The sequence below is a fragment of the Artemia franciscana genome, chromosome 6, assembly GCF_032884065.1.
Source record: "Artemia franciscana chromosome 6, ASM3288406v1, whole genome shotgun sequence".
Taxonomy (NCBI): domain Eukaryota; kingdom Metazoa; phylum Arthropoda; class Branchiopoda; order Anostraca; family Artemiidae; genus Artemia; species Artemia franciscana.
Genome location: NC_088868.1, coordinates 2,685,831 through 2,709,030, shown reverse-complemented (window position 1 = coordinate 2,709,030; position 23,200 = coordinate 2,685,831). Strand labels below are relative to the sequence as shown.

The window sequence follows — 23,200 nt, the reverse complement described above, 5'->3', positions numbered from 1 at the left end:
ATCACCCGTGGGAAAAACAAACAAACAAAATAAAAAACCAACAAAAAAAAAAAAACAATAAACACGCATCTGTGATCTTTCTTCTGGCAAAATATATAAAATCCCACATCTTTGTAGATAGGAGGTTGAAACCTCTGAAAAAGGTTTTCCGATACGCTGAATCTATGGTGTGATTTTCATTAAGATTCTTGGACTTGTAGGGGTATTTTCCCCATTTTGGAAAACCAAGCTAATTTCCTCAGGCTCATAACATGTGACATGTAACACTAAGCATTATGAAATTTATATATTTGAAGTCAGCATGATAAGCCGATTCTTTTGACATATCTATCGGTATCAAAACTCCGTTTCTTAGAGTTTCGGTTGCTATTGAGCCGCGTCACTCCTTACTTACAGTCCGTTAGCACAAAACTGTTTGAAAAATAGGACGTAGCATAATAGAAAAAAAAACGGAGGAAGAGTCACCCTGTAGCTATTGTATAAATAAAATAAAGTGTTTCTATATTTATTCACCTATTTACATTTGACTTGAAATAGGCTGATTGTATATATTCCTACGTTTGCGACACTAGGTACTTTCTAGTAGATTAAAAAAAACTAGTTTTTTACTTTGCTTCATCAAGAGGTTGTAAATGTATATTAAATTTTCTTTTGAAGCTGTCAACAAATTAAAGTTTTAGATATAAAGTTATTAGGAAAGTTTAGAAATTTATTAGGAAAGATAGAAAGTTATTAGGAAAATTGTTCCAAATTCCATTGCTTCATAACGAAGTTGTTAATGAATGTTAAATTTTCTTTTGAAGCTGTCAACAAATTAAAGTTTTAGATAGAAAGTTATTAGGAAAGTTTAGAAAGTTATTAGGAAAGATAGAAAGTTTTTAGGAAAATTGTTCCAAATTCCATTGCTTCATAACGAAGTTGTTAATGAATGTTAAATTTTCTTTTGAAGCTGTCAACAAATTAAAGTTTTAGATAGAAAGTTATTAGGAAAGTTTAGAAAGTTATTAGGAAAGATAGAAAGTTTTTAGGAAAATTGTTCCAAATTCCATTGCTTCATAACGAAGTTGTTAATGAATGTTAAATTTTCTTTTGAAGCTGTCAACAAATTAAAGTTTTAGATAAAAAGTTATTAGGAAAGTTTAGAAAGTTATTAGGAAAGATAGAAAGTTATTAGGAAAATTGTTCCAAATTCCATTGCTTCATAACGAAGTTGTTAATGAATGTTAAATTTTCTTTTGAAGCTGTCAACAAATTAAAGTTTTAGATAAAAAGTTATTAGGAAAGTTTAGAAAGTTATTAGGAAAGATAGAAAGTTATTAGGAAAATTGTTCCAAATTCCATTGCTTCATAACGAAGTTGTTAGTGAATGTTAAATTTTCTTTTGAAGCTGTCAACAAATTAAAGTTTTAGATAAAAAGTTATTAGGAAAGTTTAGAAAGTTATTAGGAAAGATAGAAAGTTTTTAGGAAAATTGTTCCAAATTCCATTGCTTTATAACGAAGTTGTTAATGAATGTTAAATTTTCTTTTGAAGCTGTCAACAAATTAAAGTTTTAGATAGAAAGTTATTAGGAAAGTTTAGAAAGTTATTAGGAAAGATAGAAAGTTTTTAGGAAAATTCTTCCAAATTCCATTGCTTCATAACGAAGCTATTAATGAATGTTAAATTTTCTTTTGAAGCATTCAACAGATTACAGTTTTTGATAGAAAGTCTTTAGGAAAATTGTTCCAAATTCCATTGTTTCATCGCAAATTTGTTGATGAATGTTAATTTTTCTTTTAAAAGAGTCAACAGATAACAATTTAGAGAGAACAGGAATATAATTTCAAATCGCATTTCATCATCATGAGGTTGTAATTGTATGTTAAATCTTTTTTTAAGCAGTCATCAGATCGAAGTTTGAAAGAGAACGTCCTCAGGAAGATCGTTCGGAATCGATGTGCGAAGTCAAACGCATCTGTTCTTAAAGTATTTTGCTCTCGCCACGTCATATTTTAAATAGTCAGAGGAGCCTTCAAGACTACCTTGGTGCAGCTAGTCTGGTGCAGCTAAACTACTCAAGTCAGTTATTATTTTTGTGTGTCAATTTTCTTCTTTGTAGAAATTATGGAAAGAAAGCGGAGCTCATAGTTATTATCATAAACAACCTCTATGCAAATTTTTGATATAAAGTTTTTTTCTTTCAGATTGGATCTTTGTCAAATTTATTGGAAATTTCTACAATTGTATCTACATGCTTTATATTATGTGTCATTCCAGGTAGTTCTAATCTCTTATCATTTTTGATTGAATATTTTAATATTAGATTTAAATAATTAGAATGTTCATTATCACAAGAAATAAAAATCTTTTCACAAAAAATTTCGCCGTCCTTTGCAATCAAGCCAGCATTTTCTTAAAAGCTCGAAGGAAGACCTGACCAATGAGCTACGATGGTCAATAGATAAGTTACATGATGTTAGAGCATTTATCACCATAAAAAATTTTGAAAAACTTCACCTATAAACGTTGCAACAGGCAATTCAGGAAAAGTTCCGTTATTGCAAAATTCTTCACTGCAGCACTCAATCTTATACAGAGCTCCTTCTTTCTGAAAAGCTTGAGCACTTTCAGTCTCTCCAGGAGCGCAATAAAAAGCAACTTGATCAGCATTGGTTGTGCAACCTCGGGCGACCTGCTCATCTCCAGATACTTCTCGTACTCTTGACTTCCAACACTAGAACAAAACGAAATAATCATCAGTGCACATAGGGCAACCCCCAGGGAAGGCTTAAAAACAACAGAAGCAAATATTCAAGGCATTCTTATTAAGGATTGGGGGCGTCTCATAAACCTTAAAAAGACCCCAACTCCATGAATTAGTAAGTTTTTCACTATTGAGCTTAGATAGCAAAACAAATGACTAAAAACCGAAGGATGAAGTACGGTACCATCCATCTAGCCAACTCAGAAAACATCAAAAGACCAAATACACATGAAATTCCACATTTTTGTAAAGTTCGGACAAAAAATACAGGCTTTTCAAACCCTTTCACCCAGAAAATCTGGGCGGCTCTTCTCCTCCGCCAAAAGGAAAATAACCTTGGACCTGGCTCCGTCGAAAAAGGGACAAAAGTCACGCCCCTCCTCAACAGGACCTGAATCTCCTCAGCCAGCTTTAAGCCACGCTCAGATAGACTTCACACGACATGAAGGCCTTAAAAATACAGCTAGCTCACAAAGCCGAGAGACAAGAAGGGGAGCTAGTCAAAACTATATTCTAACTAGTTAATTATCATTCGCATTGACAAAGGAGTACAACGAGAAAACAAGATCAAAACGTGTGTTTAAGATTCCACATTATTCTAAACATATTTAACCCCTCTTTATAAAGAAAACAGTATTCACATAACAAATTTGGCAAGATAATTTTCTACATCCGTGCCTAGTACCAACTTCTATATACTGCTACTAATACCAACTCACTGCATCACTAAGTCATATGAGGCCATCATAGATACGCAGACTCCTCCTCCATCCCAATCTATCCAAAGCCTCCTTCTTTATACCCTCCCAGTATGTTCCCATTCCCTTTAATCCTTCCTTACAAAATTCTCCCACTTCACTCGGTAAGGACCTTTTTATCGTTTGACCCTGATCGTTGACTAATAAGGACAATCTTGGCAACATGTCCTGCTTCATCCACAGAACGTGTCCTTAACCATCTCAATCTTAATTCCATTTATAGCCATAGAAAGCGAGATTAAACCGCATTTTTTTACAGCTTACTGTTTAAGATAAGGTCAGTCAGTTGGGTACCCAAAACAATCCGTAGGAAATTTCTCTGGAAAACTTCTAGTAAATCGTACTCCGTTTTTCAGAGGGCCAGCGCTTCAGAACCTGACCCCTGCCATCAGCGACTTCTATATACCTACACATAACCATGAATTTGAGAAACCCACAGTTTTACAAAAAAAAAATCTAAATTAGATTCCAAAAAAAAGTACTCAAAACTTCCCTTCCCTCTCCTCGTAAAAAAAATTAGATTGTATCATTTTACATATATTCAGGGAAAACTACTACTTCGGAATAGAAAGTTAATTTCTTAGAATTTCTACCGAAATATCAAAGTCCGATGCTTGAAACACAGATTTAAGGCTTTAAATATCAGGAAATTAAACGATTAAATTTCTTTCATTTTATTCTCCTATTGGAGTATTCTCCTATGGAGTAGGACGGTTAGTTAAACTTGCATTTTCTTCTCTTTTCCTCAAAAACCGTAAAGAATTGTTATTGTTACTTTGTTTCCTTTAAAACTAGAATCTGGATATGCTTGTAATTGATTCCTTGAAATATGAAGCCCCTTATATACTCCAATCGTAAATTTTTAAAAAGAAACCGAGCCTTCATGACTCACTTATAACAAATTATCTGCTTACTTTATATGCTCCTTGGCATTCAGTGAGATCCTCACAATCGGGTGGGTTACAAGAATAGCAATTGAACTTTGGCATATCTGACAATCGTGTTGGCAATCTACTTGCACGATGATAGTCTTCATCATAATCATCATACTCATCATCTTCTTCTTCTTCTTTAATGGGTGTTACCTTACGTCTACCAATTATTCCCCAGATACTTTCACCTTTTTCGCTTTCTATAGAATCTGGAATTGTACAGGTAAATCAATGTTATGGTATTTGAAGGCCATAAATAGATACACCTAAATTCACTTATTCTAACCTTAGAATTAGTTTTCTACACAAAAACAACGATCCACACAAAAAAGGGGGATATAACATATTCTTTTTTGAAGGTTGATCGGGAATATTCTTACTTTTTTTTTCTTATTCTTTTTATTGTTGTGCATTTTCGGAAAATTTTAACTTTCTTTACATATTTTGTAGAATTTTTTTACCTGAAGAGGTGTATGGCGCCAATGGACGAAAAAATTAAAGCCATAATTGCTTCTATTAGTGTTCTAAGCAGACATACAGCCAAAGGGAAGGGGGAGGGGTCCTGTCCGCATATTTTTGAAATCTCTAATGTTTTTTAGATTAATTTATAATATAATATTTGGCAGGCTTCACTGTCCTTTTTTATGGTGGGTCTCGAAGCTTTATTGGATGTACTACCATTCTGGAAGATATACAAATTTTATGAAATATTATAATGCAAAAAAAAAGTCCTTCTTTCCAGGCAAAAACTGAGCTTTTTTTGCCAAGGACATAAAATATAACATTTGTATCATTAACGCTTTCTTTTACACATATATCTTCTTTTACATATTCTCTTTTACAAACATCTTCCATACCAGAAATATTAATTTTCTAAGGTTTTACTTTGCTTATTTCAAGATTATGAACTTTTCAAAACAAAATCGCATTTGAACCATAAAATATAAAAGAGTAGTTAGTTAAGTTCAATAAAACTTTTTGCTGGTAAAGATTCAAATATTAGCCATCTGTTAACTCTAAAAGAGAGAAGATAACGATTTCAAACAATGAGATTTCATTTTCACTATCCTTGATACTTCAACGATTATGTCTCCTTGACAAAACCCCTTACCGAAAACAAGAGTTGCACTAATAACTGAGTTGTATATCTGTGCCTAACGAGTGTAAATACAAAGTTCTTATAGACATTAGCCATGTCCACAGTAAGGCTTCATAACACCGCAAGTAATGGCACAAGACATCGATAAAAGATTTTCCAATGAAGCGAGCATTTCCACAGCATTCCAGTATTTCCAATATTTCGACTTGATCATTCCAAACAGCCAGATTTCATTTTTATTGTCCTTGGTACTTCAACCATCATTCCCCCCTTGACAATCCTCTTACAAAAAAAAAGTTGCACCTACGAGTGTACCTACAAGTCTGTACCAAATGAGTGTGAATACAAAGTCCTTATAGATAGTGATCATTCCCTGAGTAAGTCTCCTAAACAACCGTAGTCATGGCACCAGCCATGAATAATTTAAATTTTTATAGTTATTCGCAACATTTCCACATCTTATGGAACCAAAAATTTGGCCAAACAAAAATGCTTGTTTTTTTTTTTTTAAAGATCTACTAGACGAGTCGAAAACTTTAATCAAACAGTTCGTGGTAACGAACTGTAGTAAGGAGCGATCCGGCTCAATAGTAACCAAAACTCTAAAAAATTGAATTTTGATATCAATAGCTACATCAAAAGAATCGCATTTTAATGCTGATTTTAAATATATAAGTTTCATCAAGTTTAGTCTTACCCATCAAAAGTTACGAGCCTGGGAATATTTGCCTTATTTAGGAAAATAGGGGGAAACACCCCCTAAAAGTCGTCGGATCTTAACGAAAATGACACCATCAGATTCAGCGTATCAGAGAACCCTACTGTAGAAGTTTCAAGCTCCTATCTACAAAAATGTGGAATTTTGCATTTTTTGCCAGAAGACAAATCACGGGTGCGTGTTTATTTTTTTTTTTTTTTTTTTTTTTTTTTTTTTTTTTTTTTTTTTTTTCCCAGGGGTCATCGTATCGACCAAATGGTCCTAGTATCTCGCAAGAGGGCTCATTTTAACGGAAATGAAAAGTTCTAGTGCCCTTTTTAAGTGACCAAAAAAATTGGAGGGCATCTAGGCCCCCTCCCACGCTCATTTGTTTCCCAAAGTCAACGGATCAAAATTTTGAGATAGCCATTTTGTTCAGCATAGTCGAAAACCTTAATAACTATGTCTTTGGGGATGACTTACTCCCCAACAATCGCTGGGGGAGGGGCTACAAGTTACAAACTTTGACCAGTGTTTACATATAGTAATGGTTATTGGGAAGTGTACAGACGTTTTCGGGGGGATTTTATTTTGTTTAGGGGTGGGGCTGAGGAGAGGGGGCTATTTTGGAGGATCTTTCCTTGGAGGAATCTGTCATGGGGGAAGAAAAATTAAATGACAAAGGCGCAGGATTCTCTAGCATTACTATAAGAAAACAATGAAAAACAAACATGAAAACGTTTTTTCAAATGAAAGGAAGGAGTAGCATTGAAACTCAAAACGAACAGAGATTATTACGCATATGAGGGGTTCTAAAAATACTTTAGCATAAAGAGCGAGGCATTTAGGAGGAGATAAATACCTCGCTCTTTATGCCAAAGTATTTTTAGTAATTTCAACTATTTATTCTACGGCCTTTCTGATTCAGGGGTCATTCTTAAAGAATTGGGAAAAAACTTACGATTTATTGTAAAGAGCGAGGTATTAACGAGGGTACAAACCTCCTCGTATACATAATAAAAATATAAGATTATGAAAGTTTGTTACGTAAGTTAATTCTTAAGTTACGTATATTTTTTACTAATAGAAACGTTCGTTAAAAGTTAAAAGTTCTAGTTACCTTTTTAAGTAACCGAAAAATTGGAGGGCAACTAGGCCTCCTTCTCCGCCCCTTATTTCTTATAATCGTCTGATCAAAACTAAGAGAAAGCCATTTAGCCAAAAAAGAATTAATATACAAATTTCATTTTAATAATTTATGTGCGGAGAGCCAAAACCAAACATGAATTAATTCAAAAACGTTCAGAAATTAAATAAAAAAAAACTAATTTTTTTAGCTGAAACTAAGGAGCGACATTAAAACTTAAGAAGAACAGAAATTACTCCGTATATGAAATGGGTTGTCCCCTCCGCAATCCCTCGCTCTTTACGCTAAAGTTTGACCCTTTGCCACAATTCTACTTTTTAAAACAATTAAAAGCTATTGCGAAAATCATACCATCAGATTCAGTGTATCAGAGAATCCTAACGTAGAAGTTTCAAGCTCCTATCTACAAAAATGTGGAAATTCGTATCTTTTTGCCAGAAGACCGATCACAGGTGCTTGTTTATTTGTTTGTTTTTTTTCCCCAAGGGTGATTGTATCGACCCAGCTGTCCTAGAACGTTGCGAGAGAGCTCATTCTAACTGAATCTTAAAGTTCTAACCTAACCTAGTGTCCTTTTTAAGTGACCAAAAAAATTGGAGGGCACCTAGGCTTCCTCCAACGCTCATATTTATCCCAAAGTCAAAATATCAAAATTTTTTAGATAGCCATTTTGTTCAGCATAATCAAAAAAGATAATAATTATGTCTTTCTGAACGACGTACTCCCCCGCAATCTCCTGGGAGGGGCTGCAAGTTCAAAACTTTGACCAGTGTTTACATACAGTAATGGTTATTGAAAAGTGTACAGTATTTTCAGGGGGATATTTTTGGTTGGGGGTTTGATGTGTGGGAGCTACGTGGAAGGATCTTTCCTTGGAAGTATTTTTCATGGGAAAGAGAAATTCTATGAAGGGGGCGCAGGATTTTCCTGTATTATTTATAAAACAAACAATGACTAAATAAAAAAAAAAAGTTTTTTTCAACTGAAAGTAAGGATCAGCATCAAAAACGAATGGATTAAAACTCAAAACGAACAGAAATTATTACGTTTATAAGGGGATTATTTCCTTTTAAATACCTCGGTCTTTACGCACAAGTATTATTAATATAATTTCAACTATTTAATCTACTGCCTTTGTGATTCTGGGGTGATTCTTAAGGATTTGGGACAAATTTTTCAGATTTAATGTAAAGAGTGAGATATAAACGAGGGGGCAAACACTTTCATATGAGTAATGAAAATGCACGAACATAGCAGTTCGTGACGTAAATTAATTCGTAAGGTACGGTTATATATCAATTCTAATATAGATGGCGATAGAGGAGCATTGTTAGAGGAGCATTGTTTTTTGAAGACAGCAGCAATCTTACTTGCAATAATAAATTATTTGGTTCACCTATGTTATTTTACTGTGAATTGGTTTCCATCCTTTTAGATAATTGTCCTGCTGATTAGCATTTGGAGACTAGTGTTTTATGTAAATATTCTTTGTATGTAACTACTCTTGTTTTGTTGAAAACTCAGTGTTACAAAACCATCAGTGTGTAACCCACAAAACATCTGTGTTTTGTTACATTTGTTGGAATATTTGTGTTCAGTTACATCTTAGTAACTAGGCCTCCTCCCCCGCTCTTTTTTCTCAAAATCATTCGATCAAAATTATGAGAAAGCCATTTAGCCAAAAAAAAAAAAAAAAAATGCAAATTTTGTTTTAATTATTCCTCTGCGGAGAGCCAAAATCAAAATATGTATTAATTCAAAAACGTTTCGAAATTAAATAAAAAAAACAAGTTTTTTTAACTGAAAGTAAGGAGCGACATTAAAACTTAAAACGAACAGAAATTACTTCGTATATGAAAGAGGCTGCTTCCTCATCAACGCCCCGCTCTTTACGCTAAAGTTTTTTGCTGTTTTAAAAAGAAGAATTGATAGACAGAGTCAAACTTTAGCGTATAGAGCGGGGCGTTGATGAGGAAGCAGCCTCTTTCATATACGAAGTAATTTCTGTTCGTTTTAAGTTTTAATGTCGCTCCTTACTTTCAGTTAAAAAAACTTGTTTTTTTTATTTAATACCGTAATGGATCTAAACACTGTCTTGAAATATCAACTCAAGTACTTTTTTTTTACCAATGATGGAAAAATCTCCACAATACATTTCTTTTTTCTAGAAAAGCCAAAACGAAATCGTTTCATAAAAATTACAAAAACGTTTTGATAAATCTTTGGACTAGTTCCCACAAAAAAGAAAATACTTACAGGCTAATTACAAAAGAAGCGCAAAAGGTTTACACATTCACATACAAAAAAGAGGCTAAACCAGGCAACCACTTCCGGATTATTAATTTTAAAAAGCAAGTTTTTTCTAACTAGCAACTTAAAAAAGCAAGCCGCATAAAGACTTAAAACGAAGAAAATTATTGCGTATAGAGACGGCTTTGCCTCCTCCTCAACACCTCACACTTTACGCTAAAGTTTTTTTGTACTTTTAAAGAAGCTTCATGTTCTATTTTTTTAATTAATTTCCGATCGTTTTTTAAATAGTCCCAGGAAATCTGGCCCCACCTCCACGAAAAAATACCCTCCCCACGGATATCCTCAAGACAATGCAATTCTGGTAAAAATTTACCCGAGTCAACTGCCCTGAACAACTCCACGTGTAAAATTGAGACGGAAAAAAAGAAGCAAGAAATATGAAAATAATTTTGTCTAGGAATTCTGGCAAATTTCCCCAGTGCATAATTTCCTCTGAAAAATTCACCCCCTGGAAACCTCCCTTCCCAAAGTTTCTCCGTGAACTTCGTCTTCCCACCATAAATGTATGCATGTTTCCCAATAACAAATACTATACGTATACGTAATGGGGTGACCCAAAAAGACGCATATCCATATTTTATTCTATAAGAAATCCATTTTTTAACGAATGTTCTTTTTGTTGCAGGACGTGAAAGGTGAATCTATGGATGATAATTTGCAGCTATAGTTGCCCCAAAAGTTTCTTGGACCAATCAGCAGAAGATATTCTCCCTGGAGTCTTATTTTGCGACAAAATCATACCAGAGTGTACAGATTCAGTTTCGAAAACGTTTCCATGGTCGCAACTCAACCAAAATCACCGATTGTTAGTTGAGTTACGGAGTTCAGAGAGTATGGGACTGTAGTGGATTTATGTTTTAAAGCCACATGGAGAATTTATTCAGACAGGAAAGAGAGTGCAAGGACAGAAGAAAATATTGCTGCAGTGAGGGACTACACTATCCCTTACTGTTACACGCCACTATGGCGTGTAAGAACACGCCACTATGGCGTGTAAGAACACGCCATAGTGGCTCCCTTGTCATTCCGAGTTCTTGGCTGTGTCTACGCACTAATTTTTTAGGGCTGTGTCCTACTGAGTCCCTTACTGCAGCAATGTTTTCTTCTGTCCTTGCAGTCCTTGCATGTCCTTGCCCTCCCTTGTCATTCCGAGTTCTTGGCTGCGGTTACGCACTGATTTCGCAGGGCTGCGTCCAACTGAGTCCCTCACTGCAGCAATGTTTTCCTCTTTTTCCTGCCTGAATAAGTTCCCCCTGTGGCTTTAAAACATAAGTCTACTACAGTCCCACGCTCTCTAAACTTCGTAACCCAGCTAACAATTGTTGATTTAGGTGGAAAGTTGCGACAATGGAAACGTTTTCGAAAAGGAATCTGTACACTATTATAATTTTGTTGCAAAATAAGTTTCCGGGGAGAATATCTTCTGCTGATTTATCCAAGACATTTTTGGGGCAACTATAGGTGCAAATGCTCATCCAAAGGTTCATCTTTCACGTCCTGCAATAGAAAAGACATTCATTAAAAAATGGATTTTTTATCGAATAAAATATGAGGACGCATATATAGTTGCAATTTATATAACTTACAGACCTTTCCCCTGAGACTGTGAGGGAGGAGGTTCATGTTATATCCAAAGGCATAGTTATTGGGCCTTTCAACTATGATGAACAAAATGGCGAACAAAAACTTAACGTGGGAGGGGGTCTAGTTGCCCTCCAATCTTTTTAGTCACCTAAAAAATGCACTGAAACTTTTAATTTTCGTTACAATGAGTCCTCTCATGATATTCTAGGACCACTGGGTCGTTACGATTACCACTGGGGACAAAAAACAAATAAACACGCATCCATGATCTCTCTTCTGGCCAAAAATAAAAAAAAATCCACATTTCTGCATATAAAAGCTTGAAACCTCTACAATGAGGGTTGTCTGATACGTTGGATCTGATCATGTGGTTTTCACTACGATTCTCAGACTTAGATGGGGTGTTTCTCCCTTTTTCAAAAATAAAACAAATTTTCCTCAGGCTCATAAACTCTGATAAGTAAGACTAAACTTAATTAAACTTATATGTTTGAAATCAATATAAAAATCCAATTCTTTTTATATATCTATTGGTATCAAAATTCTGTTTTTTTAGAGTTTTTGTTACAATTGAGCCAGGTCGCTCCTTGTAGTTCGTTACCAGAACTGTTTGATTGTCACATTAATAGGAAAACCATTTTTGTAGAAGTGGTAGAACCAAAAAACATTGTGAATAGTTTCAATTAGTAGACACTATCTCATGGAGGCGGTTTTAAAATAAAATATTAAAAGAAAACCCACAGCCATACAATACTTTAAAAAAAAATCCTCCCTCATTAGCATTAACTTGGGTATAAAACAAGTTACTCATGAAGAAATTGAAGTTAAATTCAATATGAATAAAAATTTTTTTAAATAGGAATTTTGGGGGAGCATTAAGTAAATGCTTTGCACACAAATTTAACTAAAAATGATTTGTGATCAATCAATCAATTTATTTATTTAAAGGAAACAGGTAAAAAAATTACAAAACTTTAGACCCCCATAAAGGCTCTTTGGCCTGTGGGAGAGGGAGACTAAACATAAGATTAAAAAATATCATTAAAATTAAACACAAGGGCATGAAAAAAAGAAAAATAAAAACAAAACTACCATACCAATCAAATAAATGAATGAAACAAATTGAAAAGGAAAGATAAAGATTAAAAAGAAAAAAGAAGAAAAACTAACTGTCAGGGCATAAGAGGTGGTCGGTTAGCTCTTTTTAAAATCGTTCATAAGAATGATAGAAATTTTAACTGGTAGGAAATTCCGTATGGAGGCACAACAAAAAACTGGATTAAAATCTGATCTTATGGTCTTGGTTTTATGAATGAAAATGTCAATGTCATTTCTGAAAGAAAAAGAAACACAAGATTCCTATAGTAGTTCAGAATTTAAAAGATATAATTGTTTGAAGAAGTTAGGGAGGAGTCCATGAAAATACTTGAAAATGAAAAAAGAAGAAAGAAAGATGTGTGTGGATTGATCATCCATTAAATTGACGCTGAGCTGGCCTGTCACCTCAGATACTAATTTAATTGCTCAGTTATATATTTTGAAAACGCGAAAGGTAAAAGATGTGAATTTTCATAGTCATACTGTTGGGCAGTAGTACATACAAGGTTGAACAAGCGAGAGAAAATGGATCTTTATTATTGAACCAGAAAGACAATGACGAAGCTTCCAAAGAACTCCTGGGTTTCTAGAAAGCGTAAGTTTCACGACAGCACAGTGATGTAAAAGAAAGATTTTCGTCCAATAAAATACCCTGGAAACGAACATGTCTATCAGGGGGACGAATTATATCACCATGAATGGTAGAAATAGTTTGAACCAAAGGAAAAAAGTACCTGATCTGGGAAAAGGGGTAGACAAGTTTTAGGAAGATTTAGTGAAAGGCGATTTGCATCGAACCAAGCAAAGGTTCTTTCTAGAATAGAATACACTTTCATGATAAGGGAAGAATCATTAATTTCTGAACATCCAAGAGAATTTCTGAGCACTATCATCTGCAAATGCAAATAGCATTGGGTCTTGAGCTGACTCAATAGTTGGAACAAAATTGTGATCATAAATACTACAGCAACTTCATTTAGTTTGTTCTGAGAGAGCAATATAAAAAACCTTCATAAATATAAGGAATAAAACGGTTGCTAGGATACACCCTTTAGTGAAAGTTCTTAAGCTGAACTGGCCAGCCATGACAAAAAAAAACAAAGAGGAGTAGAGAGAATTACGGCTTCTATTGATAAAGCTGAGGCTCCTCAGGAACTTAGAGCCGAGATTGTAAGGAAACTTAACACTTTTACTATGAGCAAAATTGAAAATGACATCACTTAAAATGACATGAGTAAGCCCTTTTTACCTGAGAAATTGTGAAATGTTACAAAGATCTGTTATAAGCCTGTTTTTGTAAAAATGTCCGATCAATCTGAACTCTTATTTTGAATATGTCTGTGTCTCTTATTTTGGATATCTTTGCTCTCCTGTCTGTGTCTAATCGTTTCATTTTACACTGCGATGACAGGCAAAATACTGATTTGGAATGCAGTTCCATATTTTTTTTTTTTTTTTTTTACCACTGATTTGATACTTGAAGCCAACAAATTGATGTGGACTGTAGCTGCAGTTTCTACACGTGCTACAGATAGACAAAACATGATTGATAATTTTGGAGACATGATTAGATGTCTTGATCTCTGAGATGAATGTAAAGTTGTCCTACCCAGTTTTGTCATTTTTGACCCTGATGAAGTTCCTGTAGTGCCAGGTAAACAAACTGCTGTGCTTACTCGAAAAGTAAATGAATTATGTCTACTAAAGTTCAATATTCTAGTTGATTCTGACATGTTCAGGGCTAATGCTGGTTTGTGGCATAATGGATTGTCCCAGGCTTCACATACCTATGCAGTAGTCTTAAAGAATCCACCAAAAGATCTTGTCAATCCCGAATCGTGAAAATACATTCTTAGTCTTAGCCCTTACTCTTAGTCAATCCCTTAGATTAATTTTTGTTAATTTTTGTTATGTTAACAATAGATCCTCAGTTAGCCATCTTTATGGATCTTCTGGTTTCTTCTCTGTTCATGAACATCATTTTATTGCCATTTCTAATACTTGCCACAATTATGTTTTTGGACAACTTTGACTAAATTTCCCAAGATCATTCCTGACAAATTCACAATTCCACAATTACCCAACATCTCATAGTTCTGATTTCTGTTTTGAAATTAGGCTAACAGTGCAAGTGGCATTTAGCTTGCATCATACTGGCCCGAAAGTTTGGAATTTAATCCCAATGTCTGTGAGAAATTGTAATGATAGAAAAAAACAGTTTCTGAACTTATTCAGATATTACATTCCTGGTTTCCTGTAATATCTTCTGTTGTGAGTGTTGAAGTTTGATTTCTGTAAGAAGTGTACGTTAGTTTAAGCTGAAGTGATGATGGTTTTTCTTCTTTTTTCGGTGATATACCCCCGATTAAGTATGCCATAAGGCATTTCCGCTGTTTGTTTATGGGGTTTAATTCTTGTTGTAAATATGCATGTATCTATCTATCTTATTAAAATTTCTGAAAATAGTAGTGATCGTATTATTGAATAAGGACCGCGCAAGGATGCTTAGCGGCTTTTTTGTCTGATAAAGATTTGCTCAGTCAACAGCACACACTCTCAATGATCATGATCTATCTTCGAGGGCCAAAGTGAAAATCCTTAAAAAAAAGAGAGAGAGAGAAATCTCAAAATGAAGAAAAACACGGGACTATGGCCAGTAGAAGGAAAGAAAAACAAAAACAACGCGGATATTTTGCTTGTATGAAACAAGGCGTCTTAAACACTAAGAAGCAAAGATAGAATCTAAAATAACATAAAATTAATAGAATGTGAGATCAGGAAACAAAAAAAAAAAACATCTATATATGCAATTATTGCTATTGTGATTTTGTTTCACAGAAGCTAAATAGTTGTTTCAATGAAACCACTGAAGCTACAGGATAAAATAAAAAATTTACGAAATTATTTTTTTGCAGAATAATCCTCTTATTTGCTTCTACTGTTGCAATTCTTCTAGGTCTTTTGTTTAATCTAGTCCCTTGGTGATTATGTAAAACTTCAGTACCCTCATTAGCTATTGGTTTCTTATTTAATTACCTGAATCTCTATTTATTGAAAGATTTGCAAGAATAAATTTTTGTTCAATTGAATTGCTTCTCTAGTCCACTGTATCAATCCTCTATCGTTAGCAATGGCCGTGGCATCGACAAATTGTATGTGATGATGAGGGTGGTGGATAATGCGTTCTGCCAAAGCTGAAACAACTTTCAGGAGGACTCACCAAATTTTAGAGTTTTATTTATTGAGTTTTGATGCTCAATAAATCGTTCAAAAACAGACATTAATCAAATAAAACTAGGCCAGACAAAATAGCTGTCAAATCTATTGAGGAACTGGTAATTTTTAAAGGCAAGTTGGGGCATTTTACCTCCTAATCTTTCTTAATTGGAGAGATTAGCAAAATGTTGCTTTTTTATTTCAATTGCTTTCCTAGCCCACTGTGTCAAGTCTATATAGTTAGAAATGACCATTGGCATCATTAAACTGTATGTAATGATCAGTGTGTTGGAAAATGTGTCTGTCAAAGCCAAAACAACTTTCAGGAGGCTTACAAGATTTTAGAGTTGAAGTTGGGGAATTTAACCTCCTAACCTTTCTTAATTGGGGGTGAAGTATGGAGTAAGCGTACAAAATAGGTGCAAATTGAGTAAAATAGGTGCAAATTGAGTAAAATAGGTGCAAACTGAGCTAAGTATCAAATAACTTCGAGTGTTTCCTTGGAATAAGATATTTTAAAACAACATCTCCTGACAAATTGTCAATCATGACCCAAGAAGAGATTTTTAGTTTTTCAGTTGGATGCTCCTAAGGTAAAGCCCAGATTCTGAAATGTTAAATTTGCAATGAGATTTCAAGCTATGATCCCTCTTTACCAATACTAAACGTACACATATTTGAGATTTGAGACCCTCCTTCCTCCCTGTATAAAACCCGATATATAAAAAAAATTACACTGTGGGCACCTTTATCTCTTCAGCATCTATGCAAGCAAAACGCTAAAATCCAATGAACTAAAAATAAATATCTCCCCTCCCAGACACTTCCTCTTCTTTGATTTTGTCTTCATGAGAAGTACATTTTTTCTAGTTTCTATCTTGTGGCAAGGGTGACTAACCGAGTTAAACCTCTCAATTTAACTTTGTTATAAGTTGGTGTTTTGTTTACTTTGATGATTCAAATAAAGTCCAAATCCAATCTGTGTTTTATCTAAAACATTTCCTTAAACAATTCAGATCATGACTAGAATTTTGGCTAAGAATTTAGAAGTAAATAGTTAGGCCTTTAAAAAATATGATTTGAATTTATATGTTCATTTTTATGAAAATCTTAAATACTATGTTATGTAATCAGTAAAATTGGGATGACAACAATATTTAGCAAAGAATACAAAAAAAAAGTTTACTTTTCTTTCTTTTATTAGTGATTGATACTTCAATGGAGGATCCTTATCAATTTTATAATAACAAAAAAATAATGTTATGATGCCAGTTTTACATTTCATTTTAACATATTTATTTGCTAAACAGACCAAGAATTTTTCATCAAAATCGGGGACAGTCAATTATGAAGAAAAGTGAATCTCTTTGAACAATCTTGTTTAAAATCCTGAAATATCAGTAGGCTACCAGGGGACCAATTTATACTTGCTGCAAAGAGAGACATTTTTTAAATTTCTCTGCAAGGCTTTAATTTTATTTTATTTGGAAAACTTTTTTTGCAGATTTATACCAACAATTGATTCTACATTATCAACAATAAATTAAAAAAAAAATACAACAGAGACATACATTTTCAGAAAAATGTAGAATAACAATTCTGAGCATTTGTGCAGTCATTCACATGAAAAATGTTTTTTTTTCAAAATTTTGGGCCTTAAATGGATTTAGTTAATCAGCTAGTTTATGGTCATATATTATATTTTACAACCCATGATTGTGAAAAAAAAAGATGTATAGCAGGTTTCACGGAAACCCAGATTTAATTGCATCTGATTAAGCCATATACCATCACATTCAGTCTGTGAACCAGATTTCAGTCTCTGTTGCTTTTTTTTTATAAGTGTCTAGCTTTAAACTCAACTTGATTTTCTGAAGGTTATGAAAAATCATTCAAAGAGACAAAGTCAATTCATCAGCAGCCTCCCTCTTCCAAGTACTTGGGACATCACTCATATAAAATATTTATTTCCAAAATTAAGGCCTTAGACAAATTTCTCCATGACAACTAGATTCTGCTCCTAAATTCAAAAATAGTGACAATTTTCAGAAAGAAAATATTGTACTTTCTTTAAAAATCACAGATACATATATATATATATATATATATATATATATATATATATATATATATATATATATATATATATATATATATATATATATATATAATATATATATATATATATATATATATATATATATATATATATATATATATATATATATATATATATAATATATATATATATATATATATATATATATATATATATATATATATATATATATATATATATATATATATATATATATATATATATATACATAGGGCTGGAATTGGTCCAAAAAACTTTTTGTCCCAGAGTCTATTTAAATACACACAAACATTGTTAAATGAAGTTGGATTTTCTATCATTCTTTCTAATGTTCTTTCCGTCAGATATCAACTACTATCTGATAGGTTCATACATAGAAATAGATTGATTTAAAAAAAAAGTGGTGTAGGTTGTTATTTCAGGAGATGGCACACATGTTCCTTTAATGTGTGCAGAGCTACTATATAAAACCTCCTAAAAACCTGGCCGGGAAGATTTAGTTATTATTTATACTGTGAATACTTTGTCTATTCACAGTAAATAAATTCGATTTTTTCAAAGAATGCTGACTAAAAACAAAATGCTGACTTAAAAATTAAGTAAGAAAAAAAATTAAAAAAAATCTCAAATAAATCACTAATAAAAAAGAGAAGAAGAAAAAGAATACTGACTAAAACAAAGATAAAATGAAAAACTAACATGAAAAATAATGACAGAAGTGAGATTGAAAAACTGTCCAAATACAGGATTGTATTACTTCTGTCAAATCTCAATGATAGCTAAATTAAAGAATAATTAACTTCTGAAAACAAAAAAATAATAAGTTTTTTTGGCATGAGTCCTAGGGTTAGCAGTAACAGCAGTTTTTATTTACATTGTCTCCCTTATTAACACACATATGGTATGAAATTTTTAGCTGAATAAGTTCTTTAAAGAAGAAGTTTGATTTCAAAATAATATAATACATCAAGTCAATAATAGGCTAGACAAACACAATAAGGGGTATGTTTTTTTGTCACAATTCAGGGGGAAGGGAGGGGGGCTTTTGACTAATATGAGATAGAATCCACTAGTCCATCCTCACCATGTGTAAATAATAAATTATAGCAATTGCCCAAATAGCTTCTAAGACTACTCTTAAAAGTTGTCTTATGGAATTGTTAATTTTTTTTTTTTTTTTAAGATTATGCAAGACTCTGCCTCAACAGAAAGAAAGGGATTATACAGCATATCTAAACATAGGTATAATTGAGTCACAACCCCCCCCCCCTTCCAGAAAATGAAAAAACAGGAGTCTATATTCACTTTATACTTCTGTTATCAACTATTGTCTTCCTTATTAAAACCACTCAATTAAAACCCTTATTAAAACTACTCCTTCCATCCTAAGAAAGGGTATGAGACTAATGTGCCAATGGGTGTAACATATATACAATACTGCTGTTTGTTGTAAACAGTTGCGATTTTCTCATATAAATATTTGAATTGCCTCCTCACCCCTGCTTTTGAAAACCTTTTTACTTTTAATAGAGACCATCATAATCATAATACAAGAAAAGCTGATAACTTAACTCATGAGTTTAGGAGTACTACTCAGGCATCTTTTGTGATTTGCCATTATGGTCCCCATATTTGGAATATTTTGCCCGAGGGTGTGAAAAATGTACCTAGTCTTCTGGCTTTCAAGTCACAGGTAAAGAAGTTTCTTTTATCTCGTGAATAATTTTGATGTAAGGCCCGTTCCAGGTTGTCATTCCATTCAAGGCATTTCCCTAAATTACTTGCTGTTAATTTTTTCTGTTTTCTTCTTGTCTTTTTCCTCTTTCTCTTTTTTCCTTTCTTCCTTCATAAGTTGAGTTTCTTTTGTATTGAGTAGCGTGATATGAATGTGGTTTTAATAAGCTGAGGGTGATAAGCTTGCTTGCCCTTACAAGCTTATTACCTTTCTTGGCAGGCAAATGGCAAATAGTGTTTGTTTTCTTTTCTTAATAAATTTATATCTCATATCTCATAAAAAACAGTATCATCCAATAATGAAGAAAAAATTCTAAAAAAAAACTTGAGACTGCATTTTCCAGGGAGTGGGTATTTAAACGTTCTATTGTTCCCCCAAGAACAATTGTGATATCTTTCAACAATCCCCTAAGGGTCAGACCTGTGTCACCTATGTCTTCCAATATAGTAACAAATGCTTTTCTCACCATTTTCTGTTTCAAAAGTAAGTCCAGATGTATAAAAGAAACTAAGAAGTATAACAGCCAAATATGGATTCATCTTCAAAGCTTCATGCACTTGATCTCTTTCCTTACTTTTTGAAGCTATTATGCTCAATAATTAGAAGATGCATCATGATTTCTCATTGGACCAAATGGAGAAGACAAGGTGTTGACATATAAATCTTCTGAAAGTTAATTATAAAAAAAGCTACCATTTAATGGAACTAGATTCAGAAAAAGCAATGTTTTAACAAGCAGTAAATTAAAGTAAAAATTTCAATCCAAAAACATGATAAAATGAATCCAAAAGAAGTAAATTAAAAAAAAGAGTAGCAAAATTCAGGCTATTTTGCACTTTCAAACTTTTGTCATAGTTACCGAAATCTGTTTGCTAAACTACCCTAAACAGGAAGAATTGCTTGCAAAGTTTCTTTAATTCCACTTTAATCCCCCTGGTACATACTTTCTTTTTAATCTTCCATTTGAAAACTACTTTGCAAATGGCTTTTGGCAATTACCTCAGAAGTATGAAAATATCAGATACAACCTTTAGGCATGAGAGTGAGAATTGAAAACTTTGAAACTAATGGCTTTTGGTAATTATTAAGAGTTACAACTTAACATATCACAAAACAGATGCATGAAATGTCAGATACAAGCTTTATGCATTAGAGATTATATGTTAGTGACTAGACACACATTTCTTAACTAGATTTCACAAATTATACCTCAAAACCATGATAAACACAAAACCTAATGATCAAATAGCAAACCATTAATGAAAATATAACTTAATAGAGTAATTACTTGTTTTCAATTATCTTTTGTACTTTTTAATAGTCATTGGTAGGTTTGTCCAAGCACTAGTAGAGAGCATTGCCTTTTTTTCTAAATATTGTATAATTACTGTTGTTGCATAAGGCATTTCAGCTGCTTTTAAGATGTAGCCCTAAATTAAAACTAAAAATCACTGATTTTGTGGGTTTTCAATTATCTTTTGTTATTATTTCTTGTCAATGGTCCATAATAGCAAACAAGTCACTAGAGTTTAAAGTGTTGTCCTTTTCTAATTTTGATATGATAAATGCTGCAGATATACATTGCATTCAAACAACCCTACCCCTCACCACTTAATGATATCAAGATGTGGCCCAAAAACAGTTCGTAGAAGTTTACTGATTTTGTGAGTTTTACTTTATCTTTTGAGCTTACTTATTGCCAATGATTGATTCATAATATCAAACAGAAAAATGAAAAGAACAATTAACAGAAAAAAAACTTCTGAATATAACCTAGTGCTATATTTTAACACTAGAAATTATTCTATTTGGAAAAAGTGCTAGACAGAGAACTGAGAACCTTGTTCTATTTCATTTTTTTTTTTTTGGCCAATAGCCTACTATATCTTTGCTAATTTTCCTTTACAGAGAATGCCTATCAGCCAATTACTAACAAAATAAGGTAATTTACTTCAATGCCCCTAAACTAAAGTACTTCTAGGATGATTAGGATTAGGTCTATACTCATATATAGATTTGAAAAAAAGACATCAAAATCTAAATGTCAAGTATGTTGTCTCAATCATCACTTAAGCCATCCAACCAAAACCTGCAAGCAGAGACTGTTTTAGACAACTTAGAAAAATAGAAAAACTAAAAAAAAATTCCTTTTGGATAAAAATCAAAAAAGAATTGAAAGGTAGTTGCCTCTGGGTCAATCCTGACCACTCCTATGGCTAATTGATCTTCTCAGAGAGTGATTCACTTCAGTTTTTGCCAACAAACCTGACAGAAGTGTACTCCAGCTCTAAACTTTAAACAACACATCAATTAGCAAAGATATTTATTACCTTTACTATGGTTAAGAAACAACATCATGGTATTAACAGATAAGTATGTCAACTACACCAAAAACAAGCTCTTTATAGTCCTTGTCAATTAAAAAGAAACACAAAAGAAGCTCTATAAGCCCTTAGCCAACCATAGAATCAGACAAGATTTTGTACCCAAAGAGTGATTAAAATCTTTAATAGCTTGTGTCAGGATACTTTTTTTTCAGCATCAGCTAGGTTTCCAAAAGGAGGCAAAAAAGGAACAAAGAAAAGGATGCTAAGTATTCAAAATGTGATTGGGGTTGTCACTATTAATTCTCTACAATTAAGATTAACATATGTGTGCATAAACAAGGGCAAACATGTTACTGGACTGAATGCACAGTGATATCCTTTTATCAGTGGCACATTTTTTTATTTATTTGTGTATCTTTCATAAATAACTGCCCATATTAGTAATGGAACTGAACAAATCTAGCATTGGACCTTACTTGCTCCAAAGTAGGAATGAAGGTAATATTGACTACCCATCAGTTGACAATAGGGCATATGAGAATACTCAGTACCTAGTCACCAAGCCTGTATCACAGGGGTGTTGTTTGGGGGGGGGACGGTTGCCTTCTTCCTAAATAATTTTGAGAAAAATATAATATAGCCAATACCCCTAGTGAGATTCTCTACTAGAGGTTAAACACCACCTTATCTAGCTGGCAAATAAAATTTTAGGTAATAAGATGATTTTTAACATTTCCCTAAATTTGTACAACCTAAATCTTTAATAAAGATACAAAACATAGGAAGGAGCAGAAAATAAGCTAAGTAGCCTACCATCTAGAAAACAACAGACTAGAAAAGTTAGTGGTAAAATTATAGCAGTTCATATAACTGACTTGCCAATAAAGTAAACATACCACTCAATGCCTTTTTTATGCTGTTTATGAATATAATAATTGCTTCTACCTTAAATTCAAATTTAAGCAATTTTTCAGCTCTTAAAAATGACAAATTTTCAAAGAATTATGACCATTCATGCAACTGACTTACAAATAAAGTGAACATACCACTTGATGCCTTTTTTTATGTTCTTTACAAATATAATAATTTTTTTTACCACAAATTCAAATTTAAGTACCAATTCAAAAATGACAAGTTTTCAATTGAAGTATGACTTGTTGCTTGTTTTCCACAAAACAATACTACATTTTCTAAGAACCATTTTTCCATTATTATCCAAAACAAAAAATGCTATATTTTTTTAGTGCTAAAATTATTTATAATAAGGACAGTTGAGGTATAATTATAAAAGAATTTGTATAAAAACTTTGAAACAATTTTAAAGTAAATTTTATCTTTACAATGTGTAGAAAATTATAACTAGGCCTTCAGAAATCACAAAAAACTCTTGCCTTCAAAAATGTTAATCTAGTTCTTCAAATAATAATAAACAGGATTGCCACTCAAACGA

The 23,200-nt window shown here is 32.8% G+C and overlaps 1 protein-coding gene across 1 annotated transcript in view; it reads right to left on the bottom strand.

The window, feature by feature from the left end:
• Window positions 1-23,200, bottom strand: part of LOC136028458 (activin receptor type-1-like) — a 29,191-nt gene extending 5,991 nt beyond the window's left edge. The window contains exons 1-4 of the mRNA XM_065706299.1: window positions 23,142-23,200; window positions 19,890-20,089; window positions 4,419-4,645; window positions 2,500-2,716 (exon numbers count right to left, since the gene is read on the bottom strand). Coding sequence (XP_065562371.1) covers window positions 2,500-2,716; window positions 4,419-4,645; window positions 19,890-19,962 — 517 coding nt within the window. The 5' untranslated portion in view covers window positions 19,963-20,089; window positions 23,142-23,200. The remainder of the gene's footprint in view (window positions 1-2,499; window positions 2,717-4,418; window positions 4,646-19,889; window positions 20,090-23,141) is intronic.